The sequence below is a fragment of the Pangasianodon hypophthalmus genome, chromosome 1 (assembly GCF_027358585.1).
Source record: "Pangasianodon hypophthalmus isolate fPanHyp1 chromosome 1, fPanHyp1.pri, whole genome shotgun sequence".
Classification (NCBI taxonomy): Eukaryota; Metazoa; Chordata; class Actinopteri; order Siluriformes; family Pangasiidae; genus Pangasianodon; species Pangasianodon hypophthalmus.
This window is the reverse complement of record NC_069710.1, coordinates 22,671,396-22,689,858: the sequence shown is the minus strand read 5'-3', so window position 1 is coordinate 22,689,858 and position 18,463 is coordinate 22,671,396. Positions and strand designations below refer to the sequence as shown.

Here is an 18,463-nt window from a genome sequence, read left to right as displayed (position 1 = left end):
GGAGTTTGTTTTTCCTGTGCATACAAGTTCACAACAAAATAATCTTAACTGTATGAGATTCTTCCATTTCCAAGATTAAAGATCAAGTTTTTTTTAAATTTTTATTTATTTATTTATTTATTTTTAATTTCGAAAATCACACCCTAATTGCTTCAAAGCATTGCAGTGATGGTTTCATTTCTTAAAAAATAGCAGTTTCATGGTAATCCAATGACAACTGGTTCAAAATCCTCAGGGGCTCTCCAAAGAGGGAAGAAAATATTACTGCTCTTTGACCAGCTGCCAATACACACACAGCTTCCTTGGCTGTGAAAAATATCTCCGGCATAGGCTTGTGGTCTTGCTTTGGGTCTCAGTTCTTAAATACAGTCATTATCATGACTGTCTTTACAAAAAATAAATAATAACCATTTGATTTAAGTATATTGTCTCTGTGTGTAAGGCATGTTGGCAGAGAGTTTGATACTGAAGTTTGATCATGGCATTAAATCTGCGTGAAATGCTGTGGAAGTGAGATCTCTCATTGATGGACAGGAAGAATGTAGCCTGTCAGATTCTGAAAACTGCATGCTGAACCCTTCTGAATTATATTCATAGGCTGTTAGGGAAGTTCTTGGGCCTCTGAAGCTTCTTCCCCACATCTGCTCTTCTGTCTCTCTTGCTGTCAATCTGAACGAAAGTGTTAGGAGTGGCCGCTAATATAGTCTTTCATAAAAACTATATAGTATATACTATATACTATATACTTTCACTTAAGAATAAGAAATTATTCTTAAGTGAAAGTATAGATAATGTGTCAAAAATTTTGAAAACTCAATTAAAAAATGGAAGGAGCCAGCGAAAAATTTTCTCAAAAGAAAGTCAAAGCTACTTTGAAATGGAGTCAAGTATTAAAACGTAAAATTATTAAAAGTATAGTAAAGTATAGTAACGAAGTAGTATTTTCCAACCCTGTACCAGACATGTACATGTAGATAAGAGATCAACCTTGCCTTTGCTCATATTTCTGATTTATCTGTAGTTTATTATTTATTGCAGTTAATTGTAGGTATATTTTTAATGCAGATACTGGGATATCTTAAGATAGAAGGTTTACTATAGAAATGAACCTTTTCTTTTCCCCCATCTTTTTATTTCTTCCATTGTGTCTCTGGCTTTCAGTCTGTTTTTGTCTTGCAGGCAGTAATAGAAGCAAGCTGACAGGGCATCTCGAGAGCAGAGCACCACAATTCCTCATCTTGGAACGAATCAGACTATGCAGATTGCATGTGTGACACCCTCACTTTTATTATTAGGCTTTCAGCTGGGAAAATGAGAGCATATATCATTTAAGTACTAAAGTGAGCCAGGGGAGGAAGCTGAGAGTGAAGACAGTCACTTCAGACTGCTGTGTGAGAGCTGGAGATTAACAACCCATATTGTACACATACGTTGGCATGATGTGCGCAATTTACATCTCAACGATATCACAATGACCTCAATTGCTAATTTGATCTTTTTAAACTTGTCAGTGTTGTAAGATAGCACATCCTCTTAGTGGTGATTCATTTAATCTCCAAACTCTCACCGTGTAATGAGCTGATTCTGCTCACACAACATTTCTTCTATGATTAATGGACATAACCTACTTTTTTGGGGTGTTGTTTAGCCGGTAACACAGTCAGCAACAAAACACAACTTAACAAACACCCTAACTTGACTAAGAAAGCTAGGAAACGCAGAATATTAAGAACATCCATGAGCAGTAATCAAAAATGACATTCTTCCTTCGTCTTCCAAATTAGCAAACAAGGGTTACTGAGATGCAGTTTATGCATGTTATGCTGGTCTTGGCTAGATGTGTGTGTGTGTGTGTGTGTGTGTGTGTGCTATTTGGAAAGTGTACCATCCATGGTAGCCACTCCAGCCGTTGTTGTTGCTGTTGCCCTAAAAACATTCTTTGGTTTGCCCCTTAGGAAAGGTTACCATTAACCGTCAAAAACTATTTTTACTAAGAATATATTTTTTACTTTGTTGTTTTTTTTTTTTTTGTCAGGGTGTGCCAGGAGCCAGTGGAGGTCCTGGCAGAGACGGCCTACCGGGACAGAGGGTAAGGATGATCACTAACCTCAGCTAAATGATTTGTATCTATTATAACCCTACATGTTGAAAGGTAAATGATATGTTATGTGTCTATGGTTTATCTTGGTTATAGTTGTTCTAATTGCATTTTGTGATATTTTTTCATTTAAATGGCAGAGATCCAGCTGCCCATCATGTTGACATTTATGATTTATTTACACATCTAAAATTTCCAAGCTTCGCATTTAATAGTTTCAGAGTTTAAAATTCTTCCATCATTCTTTAAGGTTGAATACGTAATAAATGCTCATGGAAAATTCTGTGGGATTGGCACAATAATTGGAATACTAATTCTGTCACTCCACATGGATCGCTCATCAGATAGGCCTGGCAAGTGTTTTCGGTCCAGGAATAGATCTGATTACAGATGGAGAGGCCCATTCAAACCATCAGGTTCAGTCTGCCACACTTTTTTAACTCCACATATTTGTGCTGTATCCCGACATTCATTGTAGTTTCTGCTGTGAGCATACTGAAAATTTTTCGTTTTGGTTGTATAATACATTACACCCAAGCAGAGCACTCAGTTTTCATCTTAAAGATAAGATAGCCAGAGGGATGTGTACACTCTTAGGAAAAAAAGGTTCCATCGGGTAGCCTGAAAGTTTCTTCAGTTTGTCCCTCAGGGGGAACTTTTTAAGTAAGGTTATAAACTTCTCCATGATTCCTTATTAATGAGTTGGCTTTTTTCTTTCTAAATCATAGACTTTGAAGTGCAGGAGAAAATCCTGAATGTTTGAGTTTTGTGCTCACACATAACATACGGTCCAGAATCCAGAATCTTCTCGGTTGTATCCTGGCATGGAAAGTTAATTAGCATCATGTAGAAAGCTTATGACTGAGCTGGATCATACAGCTACACAGCAATGCATGACTCCACTCTGGCTCACCCATGTACTCTACGGTCCCATTCCTGGAGACAAGCAGAGAAAAAGACAGAGAAATAGACTGACAGAGAGAATGAGGGAGGGAGAGAGACAGAGGGACTTACTTTGATCTCTGGGGAAGGGAAAAGCTCAGCCATGTGGGTTTGCAGTGGTTTTGTGCATGCACAAGATGAATACCCGTGGCTTGCTCTTTTGATGTGGTTGTCGCAAAGCACTTTGCATATGAGAAGCGTTCAAACGGTACAGTGTTTTCATTCCAAATGGCTCGTATTGCAGGAAAACGATATTGTGGGCAATGAATCACATTTAATAAAGTTTCATTTTTAGCAAGCTGGGTAGAAAGAAACAAGGATCATACAAATAGCCTAATAAGTACATATTAGGTAGTACGTAGTAATAGGTAGTAAGGCTTGGAATGTTTGCATGTTTAAACTGATCTCTCATCTTATTCCAAATTTCTTAAAATATGCCATATGCCATAACCAATTTTGACAACCCCAATAGTACCTCTGTGTACTATCTGTTGTCCTCTGACAGACTATTAAACCTATTAAGTCGACTGCTTCTAACTTGCCACTATTTTTAAGTAGACATGTGCAATCTTTATTGTTGGGATATATTTTTTTTTACACAAACGCCCTGCCTCACCTGAATAAACATTCCCAGTCACGTAGCTTTCAGCCCGTCACTGTCATGGCTGTGAGTTCACTTTGCACAGCACCTCTAATGTTAATGTTAATAAACTTAAATGTGTCATTATAGGCTGCATTAATTACCATGCGTCGTTTTACATGGATAAAATCCATCTCCACCTAGCAGTGCAAGTGCCAATTTATTGGTATTTCTGTATTTCATGCAATCCTCATTTCAGGATGGATTTGCCTGTTGTTTTTTTTTTCTTAAGTTGTGGTTTCAGTTTGTTTTTGCCAATATTGCTGAGCTCTCCAACAATTACAGACTTATTACTGAGGAGAAGTATACAAAATCATCACCCACAAAATGATCTGTTCTTCACAGTGGAGAAAATTACATGGAACCCACTGTATAAAGTCCAAATGAAGCTTTTAGATCCTTTACAGAACTGTGGTACAACATAAAAAAATATCATAATTTAAAGTACAGTCACATTTATCTCTACTTTTATGCATATAGATCATGAATATTGCACTAGGATTGGTTTTTACTCAGACAACAAATGTACACTGTACTGAATTTGGGGTAAATGCAGTGCTGCAACTGGATATGCACAGCAGAGATTGGGCAACAGCCTAATACCAGAACTTATCTTACAGATCCGCACCAAAATATATTACAGCTGACTAGACTTAGAGACAATATTGTTACATCTGGCCTGAAGATGGTGCAGATCCAAATAATTGGCCTCATTTATCAAGTTATCAAGCTGGATATGGACAGATTTATTCATAAATCATTCATAGAAGCATTTACACAAGAAAAAGGTTTCATTCATGAAAATCCTGTAATTTTGGAAAAACGTTAATATCCTACTATAGTGCTCCTGCATGAGGGTAAATTTACTCATAAGAAGACTAACTAATGTAAACCTCATTTGATTGACTTCAAATCAAATAATTTGCATGGATTACTAAAGTTTTCTATATTATTATTCTATATTATTCTATGTTATTATAGGATTATACTGTCAAGTTAAATTACTTACATTCGTGTCTCTTTTACATGTACAGCATTTAGCACACACCTTTATCCAAAGCAACTTGCAGAAGTGCTTTGTAGTCGCTATCAAAAACACATCCTTGTGCTAGTTCACTAGGTCAGGGACAAAGAATACAATCAAGAAAATTTTGTGAAAACCAGTTATTTTATATTTTACATTATTTTCATTAATTTAAAAAATGAAAAATAATGAAAGTGAGCCAACACAAAGCCATAAATTAAAACAAATAAATCTAGTTATTCACTTATGACAGGAGTCTGCGCATAGCTGTGAGCCACATACAAAATGCCTCAACTGATGGAAGATTATGAGGGAAAGGATGTTTAAAGACTGGTATGATTTTTTGGAGGATGAAAGCTGACTTATAAATCAGTTCCGTTTGGCACAGCACTTTCTGTGGTTTTGCCACGGCTGTGCAAAACTTGAGATCCAGCACATCGGCCGAGACACTTGAATTTATTTAAAATAGCAGTTTCTCTGTGTGATGTGCTGGATGTCCATTATCACTTACAGTTTAGATCTTTTTTCTCCTTTCACCATCTTCTTTTCACTTCACTTAATTAACAACTAGTTCACCTTTTCTATCATTTATCTCTACTTTTTGATATTTTCGGCTGCTCTTAGCCTGCTAAATAGTTTTGTTGTTGTTGTTTTTTTTTTTTTGCATAGAATGAGTCTTTCTGCCTTTTCTTTCACCGTTTAGTGTATTTTCGTGTTTCCAGCCAGTAAGAAGAAAATGAGCTTTTTCTAAAAATTTTGTAAAACCCGCAGAAACTTTTGTCTTATGCAAATGGTTACACAAAACTACTAAAATAATAAATGAGACCCATTGTTTGATATATCTGGTCCAAATGTGGCATAGACCAGGTTTATAAGTGGTTCAAAAACAAATTAATTAAACCAAAATGACAAAGTGATTGTTTATTAAACAAAATTATGACTGCTTTTTCCCCCCACAAAAAGCAGTTATTGACAGGCACACATAAAACATTAATGTTAAAATTAAAACCTTAATTAAAAATAGAAGTTCATAATGCTTGCAAGAAAAAAACCTCCCGTTATTCCTCCTGTTAGCTCACGGTCATGAGTTTAACATGTTCTTTACAATCCTCTGCCCCAATGATGTCAGGTTAAACTATCTGATGACATGTTTCTTTAGGTCTTCATTCTTTTTTTTGTTGCCATTTTTCAAATATTTCAAAACAACAGAATATGAGCGGTGGACTATAGGTAGGCTTATGATAATGATTTTTATATAAAATGTCTCCTGCACAACATGTCTGCATTCGATTAGTCTGTGCTCCTGAAATGATGCACAACTTGATCTGTTATCAAAATGAAGAAATCCCATCATTCGTTATGAACTGCTTATTCATCTTGTTCAGAGGATAATTTATCAACTGCCGCATAAACTACTGTAGCTATTTTCAAATTAAAACTTTTCTGACAGTGAACAGAGCCTGACAGAATGATGCACAAGCCTTTCTTTTGTCAAAATGAAGGATTCCTGTTTGTTAAAAAAGTCATTAATCTCTCCCAGACAACAACTCATCAATAGATTTGTTTTCTTCATGTGTAGACCAACAAATATGGATCCAATTTTTGAGCAAATGTGCCCAGGTCATTATCAGTAACACAGTGCCAGCTCTAATAGCTGTGTCCTTAAGAACAGCAGGGATTTGCCTGGACATGAATTCTACAGAAGCTGAATGTATTGTGCAGGAATGTTGTACCATGTGGAAATGATTTTGTTGCACAGTTGCTGAAAATTGGATGGCTGCACAGTCTTGCTGCTAACAGCCCTTTCCACCTCATCCCAGAATGCTCAATGGGGTTGAAATCTGCGGACTGCACAGGCCACTGAAGCAATAAAAATCGCTGTCATGTTCCTGGAACCATTCGATGATGATACATACCTTGCGACATTGTGCATTATCATTCTGGAAGCATCAGTTCTAGTGTGAATAAACTATAGATGTGAGTTTAGTCATCAGTGTTCTGCAATGCTCAGATAAGCTGCTGTTCAGACAGCCTTCGATGGGTATCAGGGGACATAATGTGTGCAAGGAAAGCATTCTCCACATTATCACATTGTTACTGCTTGCCTACAAGTAGGTACATTTAATACCATACAAGACAGCTCCCATGACCGCACTGCTTGTGTAAAAAGGAGCCAGGATTTATCTGTCTGTGCAAAGTTTGCCCACTTCTTAATGTTCTAGTGTTGTTGTTTCTCAGTAAACTCTTGAAAAGGTTGTGTGACACATCTCTACAAGAACCTCTCATTCCAAAACAGAACTGAACTGAACACTAAGTGGCTCAGAGTATGTCACTATATATAGGGCAGTTTTCTGATTTTGAAAATGGAAACATTACAATGTTGGTTCAGTTGTTTTTGATCCCTAATTGAAAATAGCTAGATGTGAAGGTAAAGCTTTGTCGGTTCAGAAAATATATTTACGTGGATATATAATTTATGGCGTCCATGAAAAATGCACATTGCCATTGACTTTAATGTGTTGATGTATCGCCATCCGTCAAATTTCTGTACTTTATACTTGGATGTGGCTATTAGCAAACCATCTGGGTGAGGCATCAGTCATTCACGCTGAAGTTGGGTAAAATAAAGGAAAAGCTAATTGTGGTTGTCAGTTGTTAGGTGAAATAAATAAAAATCAACACTTCAATTTAAACCAATGAAAGTGGATTACATTACTTGGAGTTTTGCCAGCTGAAGTGTCAAAACTGCTTTTATATTTAGCATTAAAATGATAGAACATTATAATGCCGAAGTGATGAGGTGTTACATTTTGTTACATGGTTATATTTAGTCTTAAAAATGGAAATGTTCAGCATGTTTAGAAATTCCTAAATGTTCAGCATGTTTAGATTTTCCAAATTTTCAGTTGCATCCATAAAAGGGACAAAAGGGAAATAAAGTGAAAGAGTATAGATTTGTTTGTTCACTTAGTTTAATATTGTCTTGATAAGGCAATGATGAGACAAGTTACTATTTAAATTGTATTTGTTTTGTATTCATTTTAACTGAGTCATTTCGTAATGGAACCTTATTTCTTTAGGGTTTGCCTGGGAAAGATGGACCACAGGGACAGCAGGGCCCACCAGGACCTATTGTAAGTATTATCTTGTTCTTCCCAAACATCCTCAGGACCATCCAGATGCATTAGGCGCTTGTTTACCCCCTGGCTGTTTGGTCTCTGTTACAACAGGGAAGTCCAGGTGCTCCCGGAGCACCAGGAACCACTGGACCTCCAGGACCACATGGTGATCACGGGCCACCTGTAAGTATAAGAGCAGCACTCAGAGAAACCCATATTTAAGACCTGAAATTACATGATGATGAATTAGAGGATTTACATATGAATAAAAACTATTTTTGACATTGACAGTCCCTATAACATTGATCAGTAAGAAGTATCACAATTTTACAGAATAGTGAAATGTCACTGTGTACACAAATTTATTTCTTTTTGGTAAATACTTTTTTTTCCCCAAGTCTATGCCTCAATAGCCATCAGCTGAATCAGTAAGCAAAAATCTTTCCACAGAGGTCTGTGACATTTGACCACTCACATATTCAGTTAATTTTATAAATATAGTTTCTCTAGTTCAGACGAACGGGGGGCCTCGTTTAAAATAACTGCACTGTTAGTTCTGGGACTCTGTCCCACTGCTGAGTCATTCTCCTGACTGCGTCCAGCTTCACACACTGACTGGAGCTCTGAACTTCAGGCCACCCTGAACAGACGAGAACAGAGCTAATGCAGTAAACAGTGGGTCATGACCTCAGTCAGATCAGTGGGTTAACTGACAATGGTCTGTTCAGTCTCCTCTTCTCCTTGTGTCAGCCCTCAGCTCATTTCTGCTCTCTGCTAATCCTGTGTGCTCCAACATTGTGAGGCTGTCAGTGGGTTAACGCAATTTCACATTTCTCCATATGATTCGAATTTCCAAGATTTAGAAATGCTTCACATCTGTTTGCATTTATGCATAGACACCAACCAACATGATTCAAACTAGCATTTTAACATGATGTTTTGTTCTCGTTGCACCTAGCTATTAGTAGACAATACAGACAGGTATTGTTTTGCATCAAGGACTGTCAGAGTCAGACAAAAGACTAAACACCCACCATGCTGAACTCTTGACTGCTCAAGAGGAGCACAATCTAGAAGACACCTCAGCTACTGCTTGTGTGGACCCTCAGGGTGGGATGTTTGTTTCTCATTTTTACATTAGGGGCGAGCAAGGGATCAAATGAGGTGAAGCAATGTCAATCTCCATTATATTCCCGCAGAGTGAAGCCTGTTTGAATTACTGCATTCAGGCAGGAAGCGAGAGCTCTGTAATCGAGTGTTTGTTTAGAGATGGTGGTAAAGAAGGACCATATGCTTCTGTGTAGTGATGTGGACCTTTCTGTGTTGATCTCTCTCTATTGAACCTGGTAGACAGGCTGTCAAGGAGATGACAGGTTTAGCATCAGTGTGGGGTTGGTTCATGAACTGTGAGACTCTTTACTGAAGCGCACACACACTATGATACTTAAAAAAAAATGCATTCTTACTCTGTGATATTTCAGTCAATGCCTCATATTTCTTGCTACGCATATTCTTGCACATGAAATTGAAGAATGACACAAACATTTTGGCACATTCATTAGCCCTTCATACGTGTGAGCCTGTGTTTTCCAGACCTCCAAATTACCTTTTTATGATATCAGAATTATTTAGTAGCCTTAATATTCAGGATCATCCTCTGTGTCAGCATTAGCTAAACAACATGTCTCCTTTATGTTCTTGGACCGTGTGCTGCATTCATGATGATTTAGTCATAGTCCCTTCAAAATGACCTGTGTTACAACAAAGCAGGCACATACGCTCTCCAAACCACCACTAGCCTCTTTCATTTTTTTTTATCAGCCCCAATCAGATCTGGGACTCACACAAACTCTTTGAAATCATCCATTATCTTTGCAAGACAGCTGTTTACCTACCTTCCCTTTTCTTTTCGACAGGGCTCTCCTGGTACCAAAGGCGAGCGAGGGGAGAGGGTAAGGCTGATCTATTGTGTAAAAGTTTGAGAAGTTTAAATAAGCTTGGTATGGGGGCAAGTCATGCACATAATGGTCGGGTATTTGCAGTGGGATTAAGGGACCCTCAGACAGACATCCTGATACAAATCACAAGCACTAACACACACACACACACATTATATATATATTATATATATTTCCTTTGCTTTCGCCTCCATCACTCACCTTTCCTCTGTATTATGCTCAGTCTTGAACTCTGTTATTATGTCTCTGTGAAGTGTCATAGGGTTGGGCATTAGATAATAAGACTATGGTGAATGTTAAATTACACCTATTAAACACTTACGCTTTATGGGCTGTTTATCTGCTTCGTTAAACACCCTGTAATGTGTGTTTGTTGGAGAGAAAACATAGCAGCACCAAAGTAAAGGACTCTTAACCATCTGTTTTTTGTCTTCAAAGGGTGACATGCAGTCTCAGGCAGTTGTCCGCTCTATAGCCCGACAAGTGTGTGAACAACTAATTCAGAGTGAGTATGTTTTTGTTAGTCTTGAACATGTAGCTAGTTAGTACTGTAATAGGCTCTTCCTCAAAGCATACAAATGCAATAAGTATACAAAGCCTCCATAATGAGGGACACAATGTAGTCAAGTGCTTGGGTCTTCATCTTGGATTTCTGAGTTTGTTAGTAATAACTAAATGGGCAAGTTATGTATGATGTGGGCTTTTTATTATATATATATTTTTTACCCCTTTTTTTTTTACCCCTATCACATGACAGCTGCCAACTGGGGAGAGTGAGGGCTAGCATGTGCTTCCTCCAAGACACATAAAGCCAGTCACTGTATCTTTTAGAACTGCTGCTCATGCTGCAACACATTGCAGCTGAACACAATCGGAGCAAAGCGCTATCTGCTAATTATGCTGTCTTGGACTAAAGTCCCTGGATGGCTGTGGCATCAATGGCATTTGAACTCATGGGCTCCAGATGATCTCCAGAGTGAATGTGTTTCTGTTGCACTACTCTGGAATCCCTGTTTTGCTTTTCTTGTTTAGTTTTTTTTTTTTTACTTTATTCAATATAATTTTGAAGTAATATTTTGTTATCCTTTCAGTTCTATTAGCGTATCTCTCTTCACTTCCTTGCTTTCCTGCCCTTCTCATCAGGCCACTTGTCTCGCTACAACTCAATCCTGAATCAGATCCCCAGTCAGTCTGTGTCAGTCCGGACAGTGCCAGGTCCTCCAGGGGAACCAGGCCGTCAGGGCCCTCCGGGGCTACAGGGAGAGCAGGGACCTCCAGGTAGACCAGGCTTCCCCGGAGGTAATGGACTGAGTGGCCGTCCAGGAGAGAGAGGTGAGTTCATGCACACCAAGGGAAAAAAACATACATCACAGATTATGTTTCAGTGTTAATGTTATTGACCGTTATATAATACTGTTGACATAATAAATAACCATCACAAGAAAGTTGCAGAGAGATAACAAGCAAGTGAGAATCACAAGACCAGCATCACTTCACACATGCAGTGTGTTACATACACAGACAGCGTGTCAGAATGACACAAAGCACAGCTTTGATATGATTAGTTCAGACTGGCTGCACAAGACCAGCAACGTTTGCTAATGAGAGATGGTTTGAGGGGGTTAATGGTGTAGCCTATCATTACAAGAGTGCTAATTACTGTATGTGCCCGGGGTTGGGGTAATTGTCAGCCCTGGTCGGAGGTGATGAAGACCAGATTGCTGTGAAGAAGCCTGGGAAAAGTGTCTGTCTCTCCATAAAGGCTCATAATTCTGAGACGTTTTGCATGACACAGTGTGCCTTTGGTTTTGGAATAGCAAAGAACTAATAATAACTGCTCAAGACTATTTTTGTATGTGGTCAGTCTTGATATTTTCCATGCAGCAGGATATATTGAACCAGAAATCTCAGTGGAACCTTTAGCTTTCTTTCTGGACTCCATATTTTTGTTGTTCTTTGCCAAATGATTAGTGACCCATGAAAAGCATGTGGCTCTCACACTCTCTCCAACTCCAGTGGTCAGTGGTGGAAGGTAAACAGAAGAGCTGGATAGACACTCTAGCCATTGCATGTGCAGACTTGTTGTATCAGTGTGTGGTACACTTGGTCTGCTATCTTAATCCCTCTGTCTGCCTGGTAGTGAAAGAGGCCAGCAGTGTGCAAGTCCAGAGAGGCAGATGGTTTTGCTTGGTCTCACTTTAGTGTCTGTTTTATCATCTGTTCAGGGTTCCCAGGAGAGAAAGGAGAGAAAGGCACTCCAGGTGTGGGGACACAGGGACCCCGTGGCCTCCCAGGACCCCCAGGTAAACAAATAACCACTCTTATTTGCCAGATATGCCACTTTGTTCATCTCTGGTTGTTGAAGGCATAGGTATAGCTTATATTTAGATGAGACTATATTTAGTTACATACTCGATGGATACAATAATAGGAACACCTGTACAGCTGCACATTAATGCAATTATCCAATCAGGCAATCATCTGGCAGCAGTGTAATGCATAAAATCATGCAGATACAGGTCAAGACGATGCATCCCTTATAATGGCTACTTCCAGCATGATAATGCACCATACCTCAAAGCACAAGTCTGGTTCCATGAACATGACAATGAGTTCAGTGTACTTCACCTTTTGGGATGTGTTAGAACATGAGATTCACAGCATGAATGTGCAGCTGACAAATCTGGACCAGTATCTCCAAGCAACCTTTCCAACACCTTGTGGAATCCATGCTATGAAGAATTGAGGCTGTTCTGAGAGTAAAGGAGGTCCTACTCAGTACTAGTATGGTGTTCCTAATAAAGTGGCCAGCGAGTGTATGTGTTAAGAGGTTTGTTTCAGAGGTTGGTGATAGACATTGTAGTCACTATACTGCCTACATTTTATCGTGATAAAACTGTAACTGGAACATTTTCCTTTAAATATGAGGGTGAATCAAATGAAAACCTTAATGAGATTTTAAATTTTGCATTGTTTGTTGCAAATAGTTGTCACAAAAGTGCATCAGGTTTAAGGTAGCAGTATAAGGGGCTACTGAGAACAAAGGACCAGTAGTCCATTTTTACTTTTGCAACTACAAATTTAATGTACTGTTTCTCTAATTTGTCACACTCTTAAGGGATTCATTTGACTAATCCCATACTTCAGCCTTGTTCATAATCTCCTTAAAAGGCCAATATTCTGCTATTCAAAAGACTGTAAAACTCCTATTTTACCTCAGAACCTAGATAGACGTCTACAGGTTCATATGATATGGACCATAGGAATTCACATTCATATGTGTTTATGAAAAGCTTTCAAACGTTTAACAATTTTTTCCCGACTGTTCCCATTGGGGTCGCCTTGGTGGATCATTGATCCGCATATACCGATCAGCCATAACATTAACACCACTGACAGGTGAAGTGAATAACATTGATTATCTTGTTACAGGAGCACCTGTGAAGGGTTGGGATATATTAGGCAACAAGTAAACAGTCAGTCCTTGAAGTTGATGTGTTGGAAGCAGGAAAAATGGGCAAGCATAAGGATCTGAGTGACTTTGACAAGGGCCAGATTGTGATGGCTCGATGACTGGGTCAGATCATCTCCCAAATGGCAGGTCTTGTGGGGTGTTCGCGGTATGCAGTCGTTAATGCCTACCAAAAGTGGTCCAAGGAAGGACAACCGGTGAACCAGTGACAGTATCATGGGTCCCCAAGGCTCATTGATGCGTGTGGGGAGCAAAGGCTAGCCTGTCTTTTCCGATCCCACAGAAGAGCTACGGTAGCACAAATTGCTGAAAAAGTTAATGCTGGTTAAGATAGAAAGGTGGGCAATGTTCTGCTGGGAAACCTTGGGTCCTGGCACTCATTTGGATGTTACTTTTACAGGTACCACCTACCTAAGCATTGTTGCAGACAAAGTACACCCCTTTAAGGTATTCCCTAATGGCAGTGGCCTCTTTCAGCAGGATAATGCACCCTGCCACACTACAAAAATTGTTCAGGAATGGTTTGAAGAACATGACAAAGAGATCTAGGTGTTGACTTGGCCTCCAATTTCCCAGATCTCAAGCCAATCAAGCATCTGTGGGATGTGCTGGACAAACAAGTCTGAGGCCCCACCTCACAACTTACAGGATCTGCTGATAACGTCTTTGTGCCACATACCACAGCACACCTTCAGAAGTCTTGTAGAGTCCATGCCTTGATGAGTCAGAGCTGTTTTGGTGGCACAAGGGGGACCTACACAATATTAGGCAGGTGGTTTTAATGTTATGGCTGATCATTGTATTTGATTTGGCACAGTTTTTACTCCAGATGCCCTTCCTGGAGCAACCCTCCCCAGTTTTATCCAGGCTTGGGGACCAGCATTGGGAGTGCACTGTCTTTGTATAACCCCAGTGGCTGGGGTTGGTTCCCTGGCCAGGAATCGAACCTGGGCTATGGCGGTGAGAGAGCTGAAGCCTAACCACTGGTCCTCCAGGGACCCCTTCAAGCTTTTAACAATCCCTGCTCTAATTTAATGCTCACTTTTGGTTCCTTTGAGTTTGGTCTGAAATATGAAACAGATATTTAAGTTGAAGGATTTTTGAATATATCTTGAGTGATATCAGCTAAGGACCTGCATCTGGCTAAGATTTTTTTTTTTTAAATCAATACTATTCATGGCTGAAGCTCAGAGAAACTACATGGCCAAAAGAGCCAGTGGCATTTGGGGAAGGCTTACCTTGTGCTGAAAATACAGAACTGTCTTTTATGGTGCAAAATCCAGTTCCAAATGTGGAGCTTAGCTGGATTGCATGTGGCACTGTGTTGATATGTGTTAATGCCTCGCTGCAGGTCCTCCAGGTGAGGGCCGGACAGGAAGCCAGGGTCCTCCAGGCAGGCCTGGACCTCAGGGCACTCCGGGTCGCACTGGAAGTCCTGGCATCTCTGGTCCTGCTGGACCACCAGGCTACTGCGACCAGAATGCCTGCTTAGGGTACAACATAGGAGGTAAAGAAAGTTCTTATTTTCTTATTTTCTCTCCTTTGTTTTTTTTTAGTTCTGTATTTCTCCTATTGATCTAATAGTGAAAAGCCAATATTTAAGTGTTAGCTTCTGCCATTTTCTCTTACTATTGCAGATACTAGTGAGGACAAAAAAAAACTTAATACAGGGTCATTTCTGATACTGCTAAGAATGCTATTTTCCAAAGTAATTTAACAACACCAAATACTATCTTCTTACACTGATTGTGCACTTTTTTCTCAATACTTGCAAAATAGCAGTATATGTGTGATATATTTCATTTATATGGCCATATACTTTTTTTAAAAAATCTTTTTGTTCGCATATAAAAGTCAACACTTTTGCCACTATGCAGGATGATCATCCAATAAAATAGTCTTTTTACTAGCAGAGACAAAGAATAGTCATTACAGTAATTGTCCACATAAATTTAATAGAGTGTATACGCTATCAAGTTTTACAGTGAAACTTGTGAAAAGTTCATGGCTATCCAGATGTGGGTGATTTTTATGAGGGAGAGTGTGTTCTGGAATGTGAAACATACTGCAGCATCAAGGAGGGGGTCATTAGATGTACCACTAATTTTGGAAACGTGGTTAGCTGGTGGCTCATTGTTCGACTGGGGTGACATTTATTTCCCACTGATATTGCATTTGCAAAAATATGTAAAGGTAACAACAACCTAAAGAACTTAAAACTAATAAAATCTACAGCAAATAGAAAACAGCATTTTTGCCTGTATCAACCCACTATAACTACACTGAAAAATAATCATTAAAATAAAAATTATTTAAAAAATAAAAATAATGATTAATTTTGCATTATTGTGTGAAGCCATTTCATCTGATGGTTGAAATAGCCCTTTCCATGAGTCATCCATTGTAGGTAATGGAAAATGCATAACATTCACCCCTTAGAAATATTTGGAATACTCCACAATATATCCAGCAGGAATTTACATCTCCTGAGCTTCCTGAAGATATTTAGAAGAAGAAAAATTTCTTTCATTCTTTTTTTCACTATTTTCAATAATTGAATTGATATTGCCTGACAAGGTTACTTTGAAAGTATGGGCCTGTTACACAAATTACACACTGAAAATAAATTAAGTAAAAAAACTTTAAGTAAATCATTAGAATATCCTTAATGTCCTTATGCTATTAATATGGATGCTAATTAAAAAAATTCTTGATTTGCAAATTCTATGCTAAAAACCTTTGTTATGTTTCTCAAGCAAGCTGGGATATGCGAAAAACTGCATTTCACTGGCTCTGTACTCGTATTATGCACAATGACAATAAAGTTGAATCTAATCTAATCTAAGAGCAAAACAGAGCCATTGTCAGCAGAAATGAGATGATGTTGCCTGAGATGGATTAAGATATAGTTTGAATGGTAAAATACATTTTCTTTTATCTAATGTTGAAAATGAGTTTTAAAAAAAAAGTAACTTTATTTTTTTAAGAGTAAAGGGCTAAATGTCACTCCAGTTTTGGAATCACCTTGCTAATGGATTATACGTTTTTAAATCCACAATGTAACATTGAAGAAACTGGTACATTATAGTTAGATGGACTTAAGAAGTGTTATATTAAGTTCTCATGCTGATATGAAATAACTGCAACAGTCTTTAAGTTTCCAGGCTTACGTAAACTGTGTACATTTAATATCTGATTTACTGACAGAGCATTTGTACAGTAAACCTACAGTAAACCTCATGAAAGTAACTGTGTGACTACAGTTGTGTGACAAGAATGAGATTGCTGCAGAAAGGGAAAGCCTGTTGGCTGAGTTGCCGAGTTGGTCATTTTAACGATCATGTGGGTGTTGTACTTACACGGTGTGTTTCTCTCTCCTTTCCGGGACCTCCTCATCTGTCTCCTGACTCTAGGGGAAGGCGAAGTGCAGTATGAGAATGACTACTGAGAGGCATTCTCTGAAACTCTGCTGCCATTTCTCTTCTTTTCCTTTATCCCTCCATCCCTCCATTCTCCATCCTTTGGCAAAAAAAGACTGTGGCTAGGGAAAGACTTGTCTACAACCCCAAGCTTCCATATTATATAATGCCATATTCTCACACTCCTGAAGATCACCACCACTACACAGCAAGGGTCCTGCATGGCTATGCACACAAATCCATACAGCTTTCTTTGCTGCCCCATCTCTCTCTCTCTCTCTCTCTCTCTCTCTCTCTCTCAGAATGTTTTTGACAGCCATACCTGATGGCCCTTCCCCAGAAAGCCATAATTTCTCATATTCGTCTTCTGCTTCCTGTTTTCTCTAACACTGTGCCTTTATCTCTCTGCTGCTCTCCTCTGATGCTAACCCAATGGCTACTTTCTTGGTGGTGGTGAATGACATAGACAGAGGAAACATGGATGACCAACCCAATTCCCCAATCTTCCCATAGTACAACAGTTACCTCCCAGTTCCTACCAAAACTACGGGCCCACTGACACTAATGATGAAGAGGGAGAGGAGGAAGAGGACCCGTACGGCGGATACCGCCACTACCCACCCCAGTACTACCAGCCCAGCTATCCCAACCCTCGTGTTGCCCAGCCTGGCACTGCTTATCCCGGTGCCATGATGAGGGAGCGAGGCACGCACCGCTTCTCCCGCAGCATGACTGAGAGGAGTGGCACTCAGGCCACAACACAGGAAGAGGATAAATCTGCACACTGACAGCCCCATCCAGAAACACACACTTAGTATTAATCAAGTGTCCAGTAGGATAGCATTAACTGAATGGTATTTGGAAAGTGCCTGATGGGGGTGGGTGCTATGGAGGGAGTGGTGCCCACAGACCTTCAATGACCTTTTTTTGTTTGTTTATTTAAAAATGCATGCAGTCATTTAAAACCACAAAAAGCTCTCAAACAATGCAGTGGATTTGTATTAGTTGTCCATTTGGGGGAAAAACATTGAATTTGTACAGTTTGTGTAATTGTTTTTATAATAAAAATGGAGATTGAATTTCAGTGCTTCCATGTTTGATCATCCACGCTTTCAATGTTCCTGTCACGTTTCTGTGATTTATTTATAGAAAGATGAATCCTTGGCAGTACCGGACAATTTAAAAAACACATTGAACCAAATCTAACATTGCCACAGATACTTATAAATGCCACACATGTCTGGAATGTGATTGTACATTGACATGTCAATGTGAATTTCCTGTGGATTTGGTCTTATAAGGATAAATGTTATGCAGTTATTGGGGATTCAGTAAGGGCTCTTGAACTTTTTTTTTTTTTTTGATTTAATACAAGAGCTCAGACTGGAAGTCCTTTTCTGTCTCTCTCTGTGTATGTGCTTGTCCTATGGGCCTATTCACTGTGGAAGAGTGTTGAATAGTTAGGCCTGTGGTCTACTGTCCTCTCAGAACGAATCAAACTGTGTGTGCTGAACAGGTGCCAGAGGAATGGCTCACTACCAAATTTTTGAAGCGGAAAAGTAACTTATTTTTACTTTGTTTTGTAACCAATAAAACTGTAATATGATAGCGGTGATGTCTTGTCTGTTCTTTGTTAATGTTTTCTTTTTAAAAGCCCATAAGGCAGTCAGCTCAGACGCAGGAATCTTGATTAGTGCTAAAATCAAAGACACGTTTGACGACTTCTGTAGACACATACGTCCTCCTTTACAGCAGACATGTCAAATAGTGGAAACGCTATTTCCACAATTG

The 18,463-nt window shown here is 39.1% G+C and overlaps 1 protein-coding gene across 5 annotated transcripts in view; it reads left to right on the top strand.

The window, feature by feature from the left end:
* Nucleotides 1–18,280, top strand: part of col14a1a (collagen, type XIV, alpha 1a) — a 90,213-nt gene extending 71,933 nt beyond the window's left edge. For 3 of the 5 annotated variants that reach the window (XM_053233013.1, XM_026939729.3, XM_053233018.1), the window contains 9 exons: nucleotides 2,036–2,089; nucleotides 7,785–7,838; nucleotides 7,935–8,006; nucleotides 9,740–9,775; nucleotides 10,220–10,286; nucleotides 10,925–11,113; nucleotides 12,007–12,084; nucleotides 14,605–14,760; nucleotides 17,186–18,280. In XM_053233013.1, the coding sequence (XP_053088988.1) occupies nucleotides 2,036–2,089; nucleotides 7,785–7,838; nucleotides 7,935–8,006; nucleotides 9,740–9,775; nucleotides 10,220–10,286; nucleotides 10,925–11,113; nucleotides 12,007–12,084; nucleotides 14,605–14,760; nucleotides 17,186–17,460 (981 nt within the window). In that variant the 3' untranslated portion in view covers nucleotides 17,461–18,280. Of the gene's footprint in view, nucleotides 1–2,035; nucleotides 2,090–7,784; nucleotides 7,839–7,934; nucleotides 8,007–9,739; nucleotides 9,776–10,219; nucleotides 10,287–10,924; nucleotides 11,114–12,006; nucleotides 12,085–14,604; nucleotides 14,761–16,666 lie in introns of all 5 variants that reach the window. The other 2 variants (XM_053233016.1, XM_053233017.1) reach the window with 2 other exon arrangements.
* The last annotated feature ends 183 nt before the right edge of the window (nucleotides 18,281–18,463 follow it).